We start from the raw sequence: 19,317 nt of genomic DNA on the forward strand, positions 1-19,317 counted from the left end.
CATTGCCGAGAAGGGAAGTTTTCAGTTCCAAATCATGTGTTCGCTGTCTAAAGGAGCCCTTTGTAAACCCAGAAAGACTCTGGAAGAAGAAATCCTGGTAAGGAAGTGGGGGTTTCGCATAACGTAGAGAAACTCTTAGTTTCTTTCACCATCATCGCCCTGATCCAATTGTAGTCATGTGCATCAGCTAGTGACCCTTGGTGGGGTATGTATTCCCTTCCCTGTGAAAAGACACATCCATCTATTTCACTAGGGCTCAGATGAGCACAGGAATGCAAATGCAGATGTGCCTCGAGAAATAGGCATTTTTATCTGCTTTGACTGCTCACATGTAAGCCCACTTCTGCTCACAGATCTCCCTTGCTGGATAAAGGCAGCTGTCTTCAGAAGGAAACACGTAAACCAGCAGAATGTAATTTCTTTTTTCATGAATAATTTTAAGTTTGAAATTGGCTTTAGTCCAATTAATTCATAATTTAACTTCCAAATCAAGCTGGTTACCAGTGTTCCTAAGCTAGTCTCCATATGTCCAAAAGTTGACATACAACTAAGCTTCACAACAGGCTCATCATATGCCTTTTGAATGTCTTGTATGTTGAGAAGAACAGAGAATGGTTAAGTATAAGCTGCCATGATCTTGGAATGTCTAGCAGTGAAGCAGAACACAGTCTGTAGCATGGTATGGGTACAGTAGAATAGTTTGGATGCTATACATGTGTAAGATACATTGCAGTCCTTATTGTGAGCCAGCAGTTTAAAGCATCGTCTCAAGAATCAGGTCCAGTAAGCATAGAAATTTAGGAATAGTATACTATATACTCTTACCTGGGAATATGTTCCATTAAGCATAGTGGCACTTCTGAGCAAATACATATTGGATCGCACTGCAGGTCACCCCAATGTTCTCTGCTGAAAGGGATCCAGGGTGTTTTGAAATCCACCACACAAAAGGCTGTACAAAGCCTCATTAGGTTGTCTTTAAGGCATTTTGCTTTTGATAACTTTTGCAATCAAAGTATGTCACAGTGTTCTAACTAATATTGAAAAGATGCATGTATTGCATTATTAAACAAACTTAGACCACCTTAAATTGATAGGCAGTTTGTTTCTGTGGTATATTCAGAGAAAAGTGTGGTATTGGCATTATTCTCATACCTATTCCTTTGAGGTCATTCCAGCCATATCTGACCTAACAGGACGACCTATACATCAGCTTCTCATTGATCAACTCACTGTATGCAGGCTATATTCTGCCACAACCAAAAAGCAGGCACACTACATAGAAAGGTGCCTATGGAGTAAACAGTTGCTGATGACTCAAACAAGTGAATTACATCTGATTATTGCAGGGAAACACTCTTGTTAAGCTGCATGTAAACAGGGGGATACTAAGGGGGATAAGAGAAAGTGGGTGAGGGGTAAAGATTTGTTAAGTCAAAAAGGGTAAGCCACATGAAGAAGCTCTGAGCATATAAGGGAATCAGCTGGTGTTTACATAGTGAATTTTATTTATTACATTATTACATTTGAATTTGAATTATCCCAGGATCTATGGAGCTCACTCTATATCAATGGAAGTAAAATACAAACTAGAAGTGCTTATGTTGTGGTTTTGAAATTTCAACCTAGCAGGGCCCAATAACATTAAGGGACATTATAGAAATGTGGAGATGTTCCATATGATATGGGCTCTTTAGCCAATCTACCCAGTTACATATCCCATCCATTTTGGATGCCTGTTAGATGGAGGGCTCTGGGATGGAAGCCCTCCATCCACCCTATCCCCTGAACCCAAGAACCTTGCAGGGTGGGAGGAATGGCAGACGCTTTTTCGCCTTCTCTTCCTCCTTAAATGAATTTAAGTTAGATAGGCCTCTGAGCCTGTTTAACCTTCCTACCTTACTGTGGGTGAGAATGAGAGCTGAGAGGCTTGTGGCTCCAACGGATCCACATCCGCACTCCTCCCCACCCACTGTTCTGCTCCCCAAATTCCCGTTTCCTCCTCTATTTGTGACACTGACCTTGGGAGAAGGAGCCACTGCAGAGCTTTCTGCAGTGGCTAGGAGTGGGGCAGGGGGAGATGCATGATCAGCTCTCCTCCTCCGAGGTTGGAACTCTCTCGTCGCTTCATAGGGTCATAGGATTGCTCTTTCAGCGCATTCTTTTTCTTGGCTGCTTTCAGAAGCCCTGGGGGAAAGAGCCTGCAAACACCAGTGGCCATTTCCCTTTAAACTACTCTTGTGCCAGTTTCCACACCAGTTCTTGAACTTGGGGCATTTAGGAGATCTGTGTGGGCAGCACTGAACACAAAACTCTGCAGCAGCAACAACAACTGAGGTGTGTGTGTATGCAGAATATGCCCAAATGTATTTTGGGTTGCGGCTTAAGAACAAATGCTGACGAGCTTGCAGTGATAAAATTGCAGCTACAGCCCTTTGCAGGGCCCAAAATGTGGCACCCATGGGCACTAATGTGCCCTCTGACACGGCCCACCAGGCTCTCTCGCCTTCCTGATTTTTCTTTTTCTTTTTGTAATTTAAAAAACCTTTTTTTAAAAAATGGGTGGGCAGCATACTACAAAATGAAGTTCCAGCCTCCAGCACCATCTTTATTTCCAAGAATGCCTCTGGGCCCCACGTGGGCCCTAGAGAGGTACTTGGACAATAAAAAATGACAGGTGAGTACAGCCCACTGCTTTGTCTTGAAGTATGCACAGCTGTCCAGAAAAAAGAAATATATATGCTGAGTAGTAGTAGGGATGCTAGAGGGGGTAATAGGGAGCAAAGAGGGATGCATATCCTGTATGGTGATGGGGTGCCTTTTTCTTTCCTTCTTTCTTGTGGAGTGTGTGTGTTAGCTTGTTTGTTTTGACATAGTGTAGGTTTTGCCTGCTGTGTATGTGTATTTGAGATACATGTTTTGCCTGGGGTTTTGTGGGGGTTGGTGTGGGATAGGTCTCCCCTGGTTTTTGTTTGTGAGGTGTGTCTGTGTGTGTTTGCCTGGGTTGTTTGTTTAGTTTTGGTGTGGGTGAGTGGTGTATGGTGTGGCTGGGTGTTTTGCCTGTTTCAGTGTGTTTCTCTGAGCAGCATCATTTTGTGTTCTGTGAAATGGGTACTTTGTTTGCGTTGTGGTGATAAATATGAGATTTGGTATTTGGGGCTCAGATCCCACCTCTACCTTGCACTCAGTTACTTGGCCAGGTTACTTGTCTGTGAGACTTCTCAGTTTCCCGTCTGTGAAACAGGTGTTGAAGCAGAAAACTGTGCATTCAAAAAATGCTTTTGTATTTTGGAACTCAGACCCTACCTCTGCTTTATATTTAGGTAAATTTCTTTTAGCCTCACCAGTATGCCTTCTGGGAAATGGGTATTTTCTTTGTGGCCATGTCCACCATGGCAGCCATTTTGTGAATGGGCAAGCCCCTCTCATGGCAGCCATTTTGTGATAGCACCCACAACATACTTTCAAAATTCCAAATGTGACACTGGTCCAAAAAGGTTGGGGACCTAGGGCAGAATCCAACAGAGTGCTTCTGCCCCCGCTGATCCTCTTCTGCCCCACTGATTGCATTGCGCAAGCGGCCACCATTGCTTACGTAACAGTGCTTTAGCGCTTCCAGAGCAACCTAAACAAGTGGAAACGCTCGTTTCTGGCAGGAGGAAGTTCGGTCCAGAAGCAAGTGTTTCCACTCATTTGGGGGCTTTCTCTAGGAAGTGCTAAATCTCTTTTGTGTAAGCAGTGGGTCCCACTTGCGCAATGCAATGAAATCAGCAGGGCAGAAAAGAATCTGTGGGTCAGAAGTGCCCCATTGGTTACTGCCCCTAGTATAGATACAAGCTATTAAACGTAGTGTTTCTAGAGTGTCTTCCTCTCTTGTTTATATTAAGGTATGATCTTCAAGTGGTTCCATTCTCTGTGTGCTGGCAATACCACAAGTATTGGGGTACCTCCTTGTTCCAAGCAAGAAAATGTGACCCTGAACATTGAAGTCTCCTGAGGAGAAACCTATTGTGCTGAGTGTGCAAATAAAGTTAATATATATTAAACTGTTTGGCTAAGTAGAAAAACTTCACATGAAAAAATTGTGAATATTTTTCCTCTTTGTAATGTAATCAAGCTATCTCTCTTTCTCTGTTACTCCAAAGTATGGAGAGTCTATAGCCTCATGGTGGTAGAGCACATGCTTTGCCTGTTGAAGGCCTCCAATGTAATCCCTGACATCTCCAAGTAGAGAATATGTCAGGTTGCAGGCTGGGAACAAACTCTGTCTGAGATTTTGGAAAGCCACTGCTAGACAAAGTAGATAATAGTCTAGATGGACCAGTGATCTTACTCAGCATAAGGCAGCTTCATATGCTTTTTGTACTTATGTTAAATAATATTTTTTTAAAAATTATACAGTGCAACGTTGCCCCTATGATTTCTGTTCTGATCAGAAAATGCAACTTCTTATTCACAAGAAACAGTGTTTTCCCATTTCTACATTTTAGTAAAACTAAATGCTTAATTCGAAATAATGTGCAGTTTTTCTCTACTTAATATGATAAGTTCAATGGAAGAAGCCCAAGCTGTTGCTCCCGGCAGAGCAAAAACAAAACCCCATGCTGAATTTGATGATAAGTTAGTGATCAGAAATCACACTTACTAAATATATAAAAAGAAACAGATTATAAATTAAAGCATATTCATATTTACATTTTGCTAATAGAAGATCTGTCTAGTAACATTGAACCTTTTCGGTTTACATATTTGCTCATTCCACTAAACCATTAAAAGAAACTTCACCGGTTTAGAATGTTAGTGCTTGGAAATTAACTTAGGCTTTTTAACATGGCATAACTAACTTATCAAAAATTGGTTCAGGAAAACCCCTGAAATAACTATGTAGCATAAATGCTTACTGGTGCTTATAAATGCTTAATGGTGTCTGCAAGCTGCTGTTTATTCAACTTTCCTAAATTTCAAACATCTATATTTTACTCTCTTATATGCTTTTAACTAAGGTATAGTAGATGCATTTTTGCTTCAGTACTAATTCAAGGTGTAATATTCATCTCTTTAGAAAACAAAACATTTTTGTTGTTGTGCATGCCTAGTGTTCTATATGTTGTATATTGCATTCAGAATATTTTTTTCCTTCTCACCTATCCACAATGCAATGCCGTTCCCATGATGCACCTCTGCTTGCTGTTTACCTGTATGTTAATTCGCTTGAATCCCATTGGCCCACTGCCATCATGTGCTCGCTGCCTGTTATTAAAAGACTCAGTCGACTGCCAAAGCAATGAAGCGACCTCTTGAAGCAACTGTAGACCTGGTACTTTGACCTTTCACCTTTTGCTTTGCATGTAGCTTTTCCAAGATGCAAATAATTTTTAATGTTAACTGAATTGTATTATTAATTTTACAAAAATAATTTCAGTGTTTAGCCATCTCATTTTCACATGTAATTATTGCAAAGCAGCTTAACTTCTTTCCTAAGAAGGTTTTATCAGCAAATATATTTTCTTAAAAGTTAAAGTGAGGAAAAAAAACCTGTTTTTGTCGATGAAGATGCTTATTCTGTACTAATTAATATAGTTAACAATACAGATATATTAATTTTTAATACAGTGAAATGCAAGTGCTGTTTTTCTCCTACTGTTTTAGCCCTATTTAAAGAAAGAACTGTTTTGTTTTTAAACTCCCTTTTGTCTTGAAAATCTTTTTTGTTTCAGTTTAGTTATTGTGGTGCTATAATTTTAGTTTAATTGTGCCATGCATTTACTATCAATAACCAAAAAAAGCCATCCATTTGACATTGTTGCTGTTTTGAACTAATGTGCATGGCGAGGCATCTTCAACTATTAAAAAAAATAATGTTTTAATAATAGAACAAGCTATTATAGGTTTCATCAACCGCACTATTTTGTTTTTCATTTACAGGCCTTTCCTCCTGGTGTACTTCATCCTTTACCAAAGAGACAAGCACTTGAGAAAAGCAATGGTGCCAGTGCTGTTTTTAATCCCAGTTTCTTGCACTATCAACAGGCTCTTGCTAGTGCACAGTTGCAGCAACATGCAGCATTTATTCCAACAGGTATGTCATTCCTAGAGTTATTTTTTTTTCTATTACTTTCTCCATAGCAGAGAAAGTTTTCTCTGTTAGCGCATTCATTGTGCTTCCATCTGGATAAATTCAACACTTTCTAACTTCTTGTGTGACACAGAATTTTGTGGGGATATTGGCAATTTTTATTTTTAGTATACCTGAAGAACATTAAGATTTCAGAAATGTTTGTCAGTGCTGTCAAAAGGCTTGAGTTTGAACAAACTAAGGAACTGCTTATCATTGGTCCTTTTTATATGTGTCACAGCAAACTCTTAGAAAAGAGCAGAGTTTCTTCTTGTCTCCATAGACTTTCTGCCCGTTAGAAGTGTGTTCTACAACACACTTTTCTGCACAGGTGTTTTGGGAATTGAAAAGAACCCAGAGGGAGAAAGCAGACTTAGTCAGATTCACTAGGAGTATATTAAGTACTTGTAATTACTACCTCTGTCCTTCAAGTGTATCTTGCATGACTTATTTTTCTGTTTCTCAACTGGAGTAAAATTCCTGCTCCACATCCACCTTCTTACTAATATTCAAGCTCCTTCAGCTATTGATATATAGAACTAAAGTACTGCACCAAAATAGTATAGGTAGGAGAGTAGGTGTACTTATGTGAGTCAATTACCCAAAGGCAACATATGGGGATCTGCCAGAAAATATGGCTTCTTGAGAATCTTCATCCCTTTAACATCAAATTGTACGCCCTACGCTCCCTTTGTTCCCCTTCTTTCTTACCCACTGCCATCTCAGCTCTTGCCAAAAATATCCTAATTTTTTTGAAAACCAGAGTTTAGGAAGCAGGATAAATTATGGAAAGAGCATATATTTTAATAAACCTGATTTGCATAATTTATTCCAAGAGACAAACTAACTTCAGGTTCCTGTTGTGGACAATTCATAGAGCTGGTCCTCATCATGGGTATAAAGGGAAGATGGAAACCTTTTTTTAAAATGTGGAAACTTTAATAACACATCAGTATTGTATTTTTTTTATTAAAAACATATTTTGTTGAACACATATCTCACATATTTTATGAAAAAAGCATATTTTGTTGTACACATGTAATCAATAACTGATGTTCAGTTTTACCACATATACAGGCCCTATTCGGGCGGCAGGGGAGAATGGGACCACTCTTCTGGCTACACACACACACACACACACTGGAGGGGACAATATCTGTAGAGGGGATCCTGCTGTGTCTGTACGTAGGCTCCCTCGATTTGGAAGCCTGCATGATCAGGATTCCAAATACAACGGGGGCATATGCATATACAGCAGGTTCCCTGTACAGATGTTCCCCCGGCGCATGGATAGTGGGGAGAAGGGAATGGGGCCAGTGCACATAGCCCTGCTCTCCCCCTCCACATGATTGGAATGAAAAGGGCCATTGGCTGGGTTCACACAACACAACAACCAACACCCAAGGTTGAATGTGGGTTGTCACTGAACCCATGCGTTGTTGGGTTGTTGTGTTGTGTGAACCCAGCTGCACTAACAAACCATAGTTTGTTAACCACAGACAACCCATGAAGAGAACCCATGATTTGTTGTTGGGTTGAGAACTGTGGGTTATTCGTGGTTAACCATGGTTTATTAGCGTGGCTGGGTTCACACAAACACAACAATCCACAGTTCAACAATAACCCATGGCTCAGCAACAACCTGCACTCAACCCATACTCAACCTTGCGTGTGGGTTGTTGTATTGTGTGAACCCTGCTCTTGTGTAGTGCCCAGAAGCTGCAGTATGAATATAAGTATCCAATATTGATAAGTCATTATCAGAATTATTTGTTCTTCCTTCAAAAAGCTTTCTATATCTAAATTTATTTCTTTGTCCTGTACTACACTGTTTAGCATTCAGTCAGGAATAAGGATTAAGTCAGTGAAGGAGTTCAAGATGTTCTCCTTTTGCCTGGTGCAACTGCATTTGCAAAATGACACAGATCTCACTATGTGATTGCATGAATAGCACCATGTACATTACAGTAAACCTTTACATTTAATTCTACAGTATTCTATGTGAATTTTGAAAGCATCCATTTCCTGCAGTTTCCTTTAAGAGCTGAAGAACAAATTATTTTGCCATTTGTTTCCATTATGAAAATGGGTAGGGAAATGTAGTGACTTTCGGGAATTTTTTTAGTGAATTTGTCTGCTACATTTATTGGAAGTGGAAGGTTTTTTTAAATATATGGATGTCTCTTTTACACCCTTAGGCACACCGCAGCTCCCATGTATATAGTGACTTTGAAAGCAACTCAACACATTCAGATATAGGGCCTGCCAATATTTCTTTCCCAGTTAATGAGAATCACCTTGCCATCATCTGCCAGCATAAAAGTTAGTAAGGGAAGTGCTTGTTTCTGGTACAACTTGAAGCTAGTTTTGTGATGTGTCATCTAGGGAGATGAGGAAGTACAGCCACTCCTTCCCAGAACCCTCCTCCATAAGCAGTCAGCTGCAATGAGAGAGCTCATAGTCACATAGCACAACAGCTCTGCAAGTCCGTTATTACTAACATAATTAAAAGGGAAGGGAAGAAAAAGATGCCCTGGCTACATCCTTTTGCACAAATCCATATTTGCAAGCTATCAAGAGAAGAGGTTTTCTGTATTTGCAGACAAAATTTATAGGCCACCCCAAAAATGTCAGCTTTGTTCTCTGCTCATTCATATCTTCCCGCTATGTGGGTTCTGGCTATATGCAATTCTGACTTTATTTATTTATTACATTTATATCCGGCCTTTCCTCCAAGGAGCCCAAGGCAGCATACATGATCCTCCCCCTCTCCATTTTATCCTCACAACAACCCTGTGACGTAGGTTAGGCTGAGAGCTGGTGATAGGCCCAAAGTCACCCAGCAAGCTTCATGGACAAATAAGGACTAGAACCTGGGTGTTCCCAGTTCTAATCCAGTACTCTAACCACTACACTACACTTGGTCTCATTATTTGTGTCTGTGTCCTGGAGAAAGCAGTAAGATGGAGATGAATGTGACATCACCGCTCCTTGCTGTACCTCCTGCACTATTGGTTGGCAGAGACCGTGCTGTAGGCAGCAGTCAGGCTTGGACACAGAATGGTGGAAGGGGAATGTCTGAGATTGTCTCATCTGCACAGCACAGGAAAGGTTGATCCTAGTGCACCGCAGCGAACTGGGTTTCGGGAACACACACACACATTCCCCCCGATAGCAGGGGCTGCTGATCTTCAAGGTTTGCTGACAGGATTGCTTGCTTTTCCTTACCTCCCTTGTACAGAACAGGGTATACCTTCCTCACATTGATGTAAATGATCAAGGGAGGCATGTACTTATCTACAGGGTCATCCAGAGGAACACCGCCCCCAAAATGTTAAAAGTGAATGGGGAATTATCCCATGTAGAGAAAACAATGTAGAATGCATTGTCTGAAATGACCCTTTAATTATATTATAAATTGTAGATAAGGGTGGCTTTTTCCCATGTAGTGAAAAATGTTTTCATCTGCAGTAGTGCCAAAACCTTCTATATGACCAAATTCTGCACCCTAGCTCATTTGGGGCAATAAATAAACATTAAGAGAACAGGAGTGCTAAGTTCTAGTTTAATACTAACTTGTGACTTCCTTACTTTTTAAATGCCATTGAACATAGTTGGCTATTTTTGTATATATAAATGTAGGACCAACATATACATGTTTATATATCGGTCCCACATGAAAATGGGAAGAATTACTCCTAAAGTCTCTCTTTATTGATAGAAGTATGGAAAAATACACATTTTTGTTTCTAAAAGAATTAGAATTGAATTAGATTAGGTTCAGTTGATCCATGTGGAGTAGCTCTCTCTGCCTTTCTCTTTGTCTCTCTCTTTTCATTCTGTCTCATATGCATTACACACTAATGCTGCAATCCACTGCCCACAAATGCTAGAGTCATCTATTTGAAGAATAATATTTCTACTGCTGCTAAGGTTATGAAGTGATCGGGTATCAAATGGCTGTGCTAACTGCACACTAACATAGCCTATAGCCCACAATCCATTTACTTTACAATATTTCTGGAAGAATCAAACACTGTTGTTGTCGTTGTTTTAATCTCAGCATAATAAAGTTAATACTGAATTATTCTCTGGAGGTTTTTCCTTCATGACAAGGTCATTCATAGTTAGCTAGCTGTAGATAATGCTTTGTTTTAGTTATTTGTTTGTTTTATTTCATCTAAACAGAGAGGATTATTAAAAGTTTGTTGTTTTTAATCCTAGCAAATATAGTTTATGAAACTGCAGGACATGTTTTGATTTCAAAATATTTTATGTATGTGGGGCATATTTCTTTTTTATTTTTCCCTATTGGGGTCCAGGAAGTTAGGGTAGAGAATGTGATTCCAAAGTTACCAAACACATATTTTTTTATTATAATGGTATTCCAATCTCTCTGTCAGGCCGTAGATGAAATCCACACTAACAACAGAATCCTATGCATGTATACTTGGAACTGAAGTGAGTCCCATTGTATTTAGTGGAGCTTACTTCCTACCTTGTGTGTTTAGGATTACACCATAAAGGATAAAACACATTTGATAGACTTGTTGAAGCAGAGCTCTAGTACTTTAGGCTGCAATCCTCAGCGTGAGACAGTAAGTCCTGTTGAACTCTGTGGGTTGTACTTCTGGGTAAACATGCTTAGGATTGCATTATAAGATTTTGTAGCTAAAAAAATAGGCATTCATCTTTTATCATGTAATTAAATATCCTCCTAGACTATTAGCAGAAAAACCTAATTTGCTTTATCAGTGTGTAAAGCAAAATGTATAAATAATAGTTGGGCAACTCAACACTATGCATGTTTGGAAGCAAGTTGCACTGAGTGCACTGAGTTCTTCTCCCAAGTGTGTCTGCTTAGTGGTATACAGCCTAAGCCTTCAATACTAAATATTGTTGAACTTACTAGGACATTTCTGAGAAACATCAAAAACTGATCTGTAAGACCTAGATCGTAGTACAGACCATTGTTAGATAATCCAGGCTATTCATGGCAATTGCTTTTAAAAGGCTAGTTCCCATTACTGAAATAAACATGGGAATATGCTGTATGGATTTGCTGTATGGATTTGGATTAATATGCGCATCATGTTATGTATTTATAAAGATTTGTATCATGAAAAGAAATGCTTTAAAATAGCAAAGAAACTCTGAATTACCTCTTTGAAGCTGTATTTAACTCACTTTGGCTTAGCCTTGGGGATGCTTGGATCTCACTTTGAATGTTAACTCTAAACAGCTAACCTGTTTCTTCCCTTTATTCACTTTTTTTCACCTATCATTGCATGACACACAGGGTCAGTTTTGTGCATGACACCCGCTACCAGTATTGGTAGGTTTCAAATTTCTTTATTGATCTCTTTTTTTATTGTATTCTGTAGCTTCCTTTGTTTGGAGGAACTAAAACATAACATGTACAATTGACACAATCTGGTAGTTCATCTGGACTTTTGCTTGAATTGTTAATTTTTTCAACTTACTTGTTTAAAAGAATGAAACAAAAAACCCTGCTGCTTAGATGCAACATCATTTGCTATAACAATCCCACTGCAAAAAGCACAAATACCATAAATTCCAATCTGCTTTTTTGTTTTAAAAAAAAAACCCAACCTCTTTCTATATTTTATAATTATTAAATCATAAGATATTGAAAAAGCAGTATAATTTCATCAGTGTTCTAAAGTTTCATAGTGGTGTGCCTATTTCTTCTTTTTGCTGTGTTGTAAGAAAGTGTTATCAGCGTTTCCCAGAAACACTCATTTTAGTATTTGCAATGAAAAGTTGAAGCAAGTCTTGGGTCCAAAAGAAATTTCATTTTGGATTATGATGAAGCCACCTTAGTGCAATCCTATACATGTCTACTTAGAAGTAAGTGCCATTGAGTTCAGTGGGGCTTATTACCAGGCAAGTGTGGATAGGATTACAGACCAAGAGTTAAAACAGTTGAAAGTTCACCTTTCTGATTTAAAAAAAATAGAAATTTGTCCAACAGACTTTCCCCAAATTAATGTTGAGTATTCAGATGATTCTGCTGAATGGATTAGTTTGAGAAAATCCATTGTCTTTGAATTAATCATTTAAAATAAACATTTTTAGATCAAACTTTTGCTTTGTGCTATGGTCATGCTCCAACAAACACATATATCAATTTATCTGTAAAACTTTACCTGTTAAGATAAAACTAAATTACCTGAACATCTGATTTCCATTTTTGGAGTAAATAAATTACTAGCTAAATTGGGAAAATGATTGCAGACAGTAAAATAAATCAGATTAAATCGGAGAGTCATACAAACCTAATGGAATGCATCTAGAGGAGCAAATAAGTATCACTTGGCTTTTAAAAAGCAATACAAAAATGTAAACAATGTAAGAACGTATGGAATCAGAAATAAGTTACTTTTAATCATGGTATCTTTTCCATTTCCAACATTAAAGAAAGAAGTACTTTATACTCATATTTAGGTGTAATAGTGCCCACTCATTCTGTTTGATATACAATTGTAGTTTTAGTAGTCTCTGGCAAATAATTGCCAGGTTTTTTAATCATAAGCAGCTAACAGCATTTTTATAGAAGGAAGACGTGTTACTGTTTACTTAAGAATGTCACCTGATTGCCCTTATATTAGAAATAGTACATTTTGAGGGATTTAACAGAGGGAGGTGATTTGAATAATAGTGGAGAACATCATGGAAGAAAGTGGAAAGAGTGGGCTGGGGCAGGGGAATCAACATAGAATAATTTTCCCAACCTGGTGCCCTCCAGATGCTTTGGACTACAACTCCCAGCATTCCTGACCATTGGCCAATCCAATAAGAGTTGAAATCCAACACATCTGTTGGGCACCAGGTTGGGGAAGTCTGGCATGGAACCAAAGGAACAAAGACTTGATGAAAGAGAAATTGTTAAGGCAGCATGCTGGAGAGCCTTAAAAGATAATCCTTTTAATATGCTAATCATTGCAGTACCACAAAGAAAAGGGGCAGCTGGGAATAGGGCAGTTATTGCAAGCAGTAGGAAAAGCTACAGGACAGGATGAGAACAGAAGACACTGAGCAGGATTGACATGTCCCATATTGCTTCTGCTACATATATTGAACAACAGGGGTCTAGGACCTGGAAGTGACAAAAAAAACACAGAGAGCCAATATAAAGACGTATAGCACAGTCCTGTGCATGTTTACACAGAGGTAGGTTCTACAGTGTTCAGTGGGCCTTGCATCCAGTTAATCACACATGCAGTTGCCGCCTTAAAAAGAGAAGTAACATGATCATAGCAACTGGAAGGTGCAATTATTTTAGTAGAAGATTTCCTCATATATTGAAGTGGAAACAGGTGACAAAAATGGACTAAGTGAGGGGGAGATTTCAGTAGCTTAAGTATGGCTTCACACAGAGCTTTTATCCTGCTATTGAGATTGGTTACTCACAGAAGTTTGTGATTCCTTTAGATGATGTTGTTAACCTCCAGGGCATCTCCTGCACTAAATGACCTTTATTCCATTTTTTAAAAGATCGGAGATAATGAGCTATCAAATTACCGCACTTGAGTTCTGCTTCAGTTCCCTCCGTGAAAGAGTAAAGGCTGCAATAAGAGGAGCTAGACCACAGTGCTGTCTAGTGGCTGTGTAATGAAACATATGGAAGACTCAGATAAGGGGGGAAAGGAGGGGGAAAAGATGGGGGGGGGAGCGCATGTAAAGGGAGCCCATCATGATCCTCCATTTAAAACAGAAGCAGAAAGCCCCATTTTGAATGCAGGATTTTAGGCTGGTGTAGAGATACTGTATAAGATGATCATGGACTACCTGAGGGTTTTAGTACTAGCTGCCCCAAAATGAGGCTACATTTGGAAAAAGATGCCAAGAAGCAAATGTCAAGACTGATAACATGCTTTTTGCAGGCAGGCAGAAAGATGGGCCCAAGGTTCTGGAAAGATATTGACCTGGTTCACACAACACGACAAACCAGAGTATGGGTTGAGAGTGGGTTGTTGTTGAACTGTCGATTGTTGTTGAATTGTGGGCTGTTGTGTGAGCCCAGCTGCGCTAACAAGCCACGAACAAGCCACAGTTCACAACCCAACAACAAACCACAGGTTCTCTGTGTGGGTTGTTTGTGGTTAAGAAATCATGGTTTGGTAGTGCAGCTGGGTTCACACAACAACCCATGATTCAGCAACAACCCACAATTCAATGACAACCCATGCTCAACCTGTACTCTGACTTGTCAAGTTGTGTGAATGTCTAGGATAGTGAAAACAAAGTGTGCTGGGCTGTAAAGGGTTTGAGAACTGTGAGAAAACAGAACGATATCCACAGTGATTCCCCTACCCCACCAAAACAGTTAGTAAACAAGATTGCAGGGAAGGCACAAGGTTAGGCTAGAGAGATTTCACTGGAGAATAACCTCACTGATAGCTTAAACCATGAACCAATTAAATGCTTTGAGAAAAAGGGTGTGCATAATTTAAAAAAATGGGTTAGATTCTGACTACTGTGACAGGCCTTCTTTCTCCGTCCTACTGCAGCTCAATGCATTTCCCCCCAAAGCTGCTCTTGAGGATTGAGGAACCCTTGGGACTAGCATGGGATGTGGCACAGGACATGGCAGTAGAGGTGTCTGTTACTTGCACAAGATCGACTTCAGATCTTGCAGTTAGGATTTTTTTTAAAAAAGAGGTGAATTCCCAATGCCAGTAGCTTTACCATATTTGGTTTAAGATTTTGGTAAAGAACACCTACTAGGGTACTTTTATAGTTTTAGGGGGGAAAACTGGCCATTTTCTTGAAAGCATTATTTGAATGTCATAATACTAAATTAAAAAATACCCAAAATAATGAAAATAATTCTTTTTTTTTCTGGGAATCGCTGATAAATGTGACAAACTTCCTTTAAATTGTACTTGTAATAAGCTATTTTCCCTTTTGTTTTATTTCTCTGCCACGCTTTCTTGCTTTGCATTGTGATTGCATGCCATCTGCTGGTTTAACCCATGATGGCTTGCTGCTCTGATATTCACCATGCCAAAATTCCACTTCCATTACCATAATGCTACACACTCCTGTTCATTGCTTCCATGGCTCCCCTCCTGAAAGTACCCATGATGCACAGCGCTACGTCCGCCACTGTCTCTGCAGCAACAACTCCTGCAACAAGTGTCCCCTTCGCCGCAACAGCCACAGCCAATCAGGTTTGCTCCTTTTAAAGCTTTCTTTCACAAATCCCAAACTCTAAATGAGTGCTGGTACTTATTAAAAAAAAATTCTCCTGGAGAATTTTTTTCTTCATGTTTTTACCCATCAAACTTTATTTTGAAGTAGTTCTCTAGCAAGTATTTATGGACAGGTTGCACTTATTTAGAGTTAACATTTATTGCAAATAATGGTGTAGCTATGTCTAATGTTGCACTGTTTGTTTTTTGTTTCTAACACTGTGTAATTAACCCAACTGATCTACAGTCGTTTTAGTAGTGATCTGTTATACGTAAGTCATCCAATTAACTTGGGTGGAGAGGGATGTGTTAAATCAGATTTCAAATGTTAACTACCTTTTCTCTATACAGTAAGTATAACTAGCTAATTGGTATTTTCCAGAAGACTGAAACAAACACCAAAAGGACAAAATCAGCTGGATGATAGGAAATAATTCATATTGGTGCTTAACATGGTTATGTGGAAGGCTGCGCACTCTGAGATTTTGAGGGCACCCAATCAAAATTTTTGAAGAATTTTATATCTGTCAGTAATCCACAAGATTGCTAATCATTGTCCTCTGTTTTATCTCTGTGTGTATTTGAATATTTCTATTCATTTGCAAAATGATAAAAATGAACTTCAAGGTTTCCGAAGCAGGATTTGCAGCCAAACAGATGCAGAAAATAGAAAGCAGCCTAATAATGTTTATGGGTACTTTTTGTTTGTTGCTTTTGAGAAAATGCCCATGTTTCAACCAGTTCAAGTCTGTAGGTTCGTTCCATTTTCCTCTGGCACCATGTTCTTGCTGTGTTAGTGCTCCCTCTTCTGCATAGCAGAGCATTTAGACAGACAGCTCCAGTGCATGAAGAAGTGGGAGAAAGACTGCTACAGCAGAAGCAATGGGAAAGTGGGGACTGACTTCCCTAAATCACACAAGTGCTAAGCTCACCTATATGTATATATTGGTAAGTTCAGCTCTTGGCCTTCCAATATGTTCAAGATCGAGAAACAAAAGAATCCTTGTGCACATACCAATCAATCCCCCCATCTATCTAAGATTGCTCCATTTTATGCCATACTACAACTTATGCACCAGATTCTAAAAAAAACTAATTTACTATTTCACAAATATATTTGCTTTCTTACATTGCAAATCCTGGTTCTCTTTTCATAAGATGTCTGCTTTTACCACTGCTACAGTACTGATTGTGGCTTATGCCTTTTGCCTGGCAACATTCTCTTTCCTGCAAGCCATTTTGAAAGCTAGCTTATGTCATAAGGGAAATGCTAACAGATCATGTTTAGGAATGTAAGAGAGTTGAAGTTGCCTGAGAAGTGTTCATTTAAAGCATCAAGCATGCTAAAAATCAAACAAACAAAAAGCAATGAACAGGAACATGTAGTTTTGGCTCTGTAACCATATGACCTAAGGAAAGTTTTACTTGTATGGATTTTTCTAATCAATATTTTTCTTTGTTCTGAATCTACATTATGACCCCACGCCCACACTCCTTTTAGAATAGATGCTTTGATGTAAATTTGTTTTGTCTTATAAGAGGCAGAAGGTAATAAGGAGGACCCTTGGCATAGGTGCCAGAAAAGCCAACATTGTTCACAACCCCGTTGTGGAAAGTATAGAAAAGTGGACTCTACCCTCAACCACTCCCCCCACCATACCCACATACACTTTCTGAACACTGTTGGTACCACTACCTATGTGTTTTATGGTCAAACCAGCAAACACAAGTTTAGCAAACATGCACATACCTGGTTTGGTCCCAAATCCAAACAGTGAAGAGATAGCAAGTGATGCAAATGTGTGCGTGAGGTTAACCCTGAGTCTTTCTTGGGAAATTTCATTGGGCAGAAGTCTGTGCTTCCCTACAGCTTGTACGTTTTTTTTTCTTTTTGGTGCTGCCCACTTTTTCCCTCTCAGAAAAAAAGTTATAGCGGTAGATGGCAGGCAAGGATGGTTTCGGTCCTGTAACCTGTGTGCCCCAGTTAGTAGGCACCATCACCTCAATTATTGTTTTATAGCCAAACCAGTGAGGGCGCATTTAACAAAGATGTGTAGATCAGCTGGAAACTCGGCTGACTATGGAAATTATTTCCATTTTTTTAAAGCATGTTAGTTTGAGATTAGTGTGTGGTGTGATAGGCTAGTTCTGTTGTGGTGTTTGTTCTGTGATAGCTGTGTGTTTCACACATCTGTTAGCTGATATTACAGTCACTGAGTGATGAATGTGCTTTGTGTATCAGCCTTGTGGATAGGTTTTGCTCACTCTCTGGATTTGATGGATCACTATATTTGGGGGAAGGAAGAAATCAGATTATCTAGTGATATCGTGGGAGGGATTGCCTTCATCTTTTGCCTTGTAGCTTAATTCCCTTGTTTCTGTCATCAGAACTCTTTGTTTTTAGGCATCTTTCTACAGCGTACACAGTCTGGATTGTATAGGCCAGTCTATGAAGGGCTTGTAAGTGGATGGTCTGGTGGAATAAAATTGTGGAATAAATTAATAGACAATATTTTAATTAAACATTTCTCGGTATTGGTCATACTTTAAGTTGTAGAAACATGTGTATAATTTTCCTAATGAGAAAGCACTAGCTTGGCTAATAATGATTTTAATTCCATTAATTTTGTGGAGAATATCCAGAATATATGAATTCCCTCAGATTGCAGCAGAGCTTTGGGTTGTTTTGAAAAAGTTAAAATAAACTCAGCAGCTAGGAACATAGTTATGGGTTAAACAGTGCTGTGGATGTAGTATACTTTGATTTCAGCAAGGATTCTGACCAGGTTCTCCACAATCTTCTGTTGACAAGCTGGTAAAATGTGGGGTAGACGATGCTACTGTTAGGTGGATTTGTAGCTGGTTGATGAGATACCTAAAGGGTACTTATTAGCTCCTTGTCAGCTTGAAAAGAAATGACAAGCAGGGTGCTGCATGGTTCTGTCCAAGGCCCAGTGTTTAACATCTTTATTAATGATTTGAATGAAGAAATAGAGGAGATGCTCATGAAATTCGCAGGCAACACCAAACTACACCAAACTGGGAGGGGTAGCTAATACCTTACAAGACAGAAACAAGATTCAAGATGATCTTGACAGGATGGTGAACTGGGCCAAAACTAACAAAATAAATTCCAACTGAGACAAATATAAAGTTCTGTAAATAGTTAGGGAAAATCAGGTGCACAGATATAGGATGGGAGAAATCTGGCTTGACAACAGTTCATGTGAAAAGCATCTAGGGGTTTTAGTAGACCACAAGTTAAACATGAGTCACCACTGTGATGCAGCTGCTGAAAAGCCTAATCCAATTCTAGGCTGCATCAACAAACATATAGCATCCAGATCATGAGAAGTAATGGTACCAATCTACTCCACTTTGCTTAGACTTTACCTGGAGTACTGAGTCCACGTTTGGACACTGCAGGTTATCAAGGAGATTGACAAACTGGAAATGTCCAGAGAAATGTAGTAGGTGAGAAATGTAGTAGGTGGCATGGAGATAAATTCCTATGAGAAAAGGTTGAAGGAGCTGGGTATATTTAACTTGGATAAGAGATGATTAAGTGGTGATCTGATAGCCAAATATTTGAAGAGTGTCAGATGATGGAGTTGTATTTTTTCCTTGCTGCTCCGGAGCATAGGACCTGAACCAAATTACAAGCAAGGGAACTTCCTGATAGTAAAAGCTGTTCAACAGCAGAATGGTCTCCCTCAGAAAGGGTTGGTAAACTTTCCTTCATTAGAGGTTTCTAAGCAGAGGCTGGATGGCTACCTACAAGGGATTCTGCAGCAGCAGCCCCAAGAGGGTTGGACTAGATGGCCTGTAGGGGATCCCACCCACTCAGTGATTCTAGTCTGTGATTAAAATTTATAGCATGTAAATGCGTTCTGATGAATAGAATGGAGGATTAGATGAGCAAGGGCAATTTTCTGGCAAGTTTATGTAAGACATTTATGGCATACTCTCTACCTATGTCTACCT

At 39.3% G+C, this 19,317-nt stretch overlaps 1 protein-coding gene across 5 annotated transcripts in view; it reads left to right on the plus strand.

The window, feature by feature from the left end:
• MBNL2 (muscleblind like splicing regulator 2) overlaps positions 1–19,317 on the plus strand; it is a 110,936-nt gene that overhangs the window by 81,939 nt on the left and 9,680 nt on the right. For 2 of the 5 annotated variants that reach the window (XM_084844760.1, XM_084844759.1), the window contains exons 6-7: positions 5,264–5,317; positions 5,926–6,079. In XM_084844760.1, the coding sequence (XP_084700886.1) occupies positions 5,264–5,317; positions 5,926–6,079 (208 nt within the window). Of the gene's footprint in view, positions 1–5,263; positions 5,318–5,925; positions 6,080–11,414; positions 11,451–19,317 lie in introns of all 5 variants that reach the window. The other 3 variants (XM_084844762.1, XM_084844761.1, XM_084844763.1) reach the window with 2 other exon arrangements.

The sequence above is a fragment of the Heloderma suspectum genome, chromosome 3 (genome assembly GCF_057233095.1).
Source record: "Heloderma suspectum isolate Gila_16-S chromosome 3, 16-S_ref, whole genome shotgun sequence".
Taxonomy (NCBI): Eukaryota; Metazoa; Chordata; class Lepidosauria; order Squamata; family Helodermatidae; genus Heloderma; species Heloderma suspectum.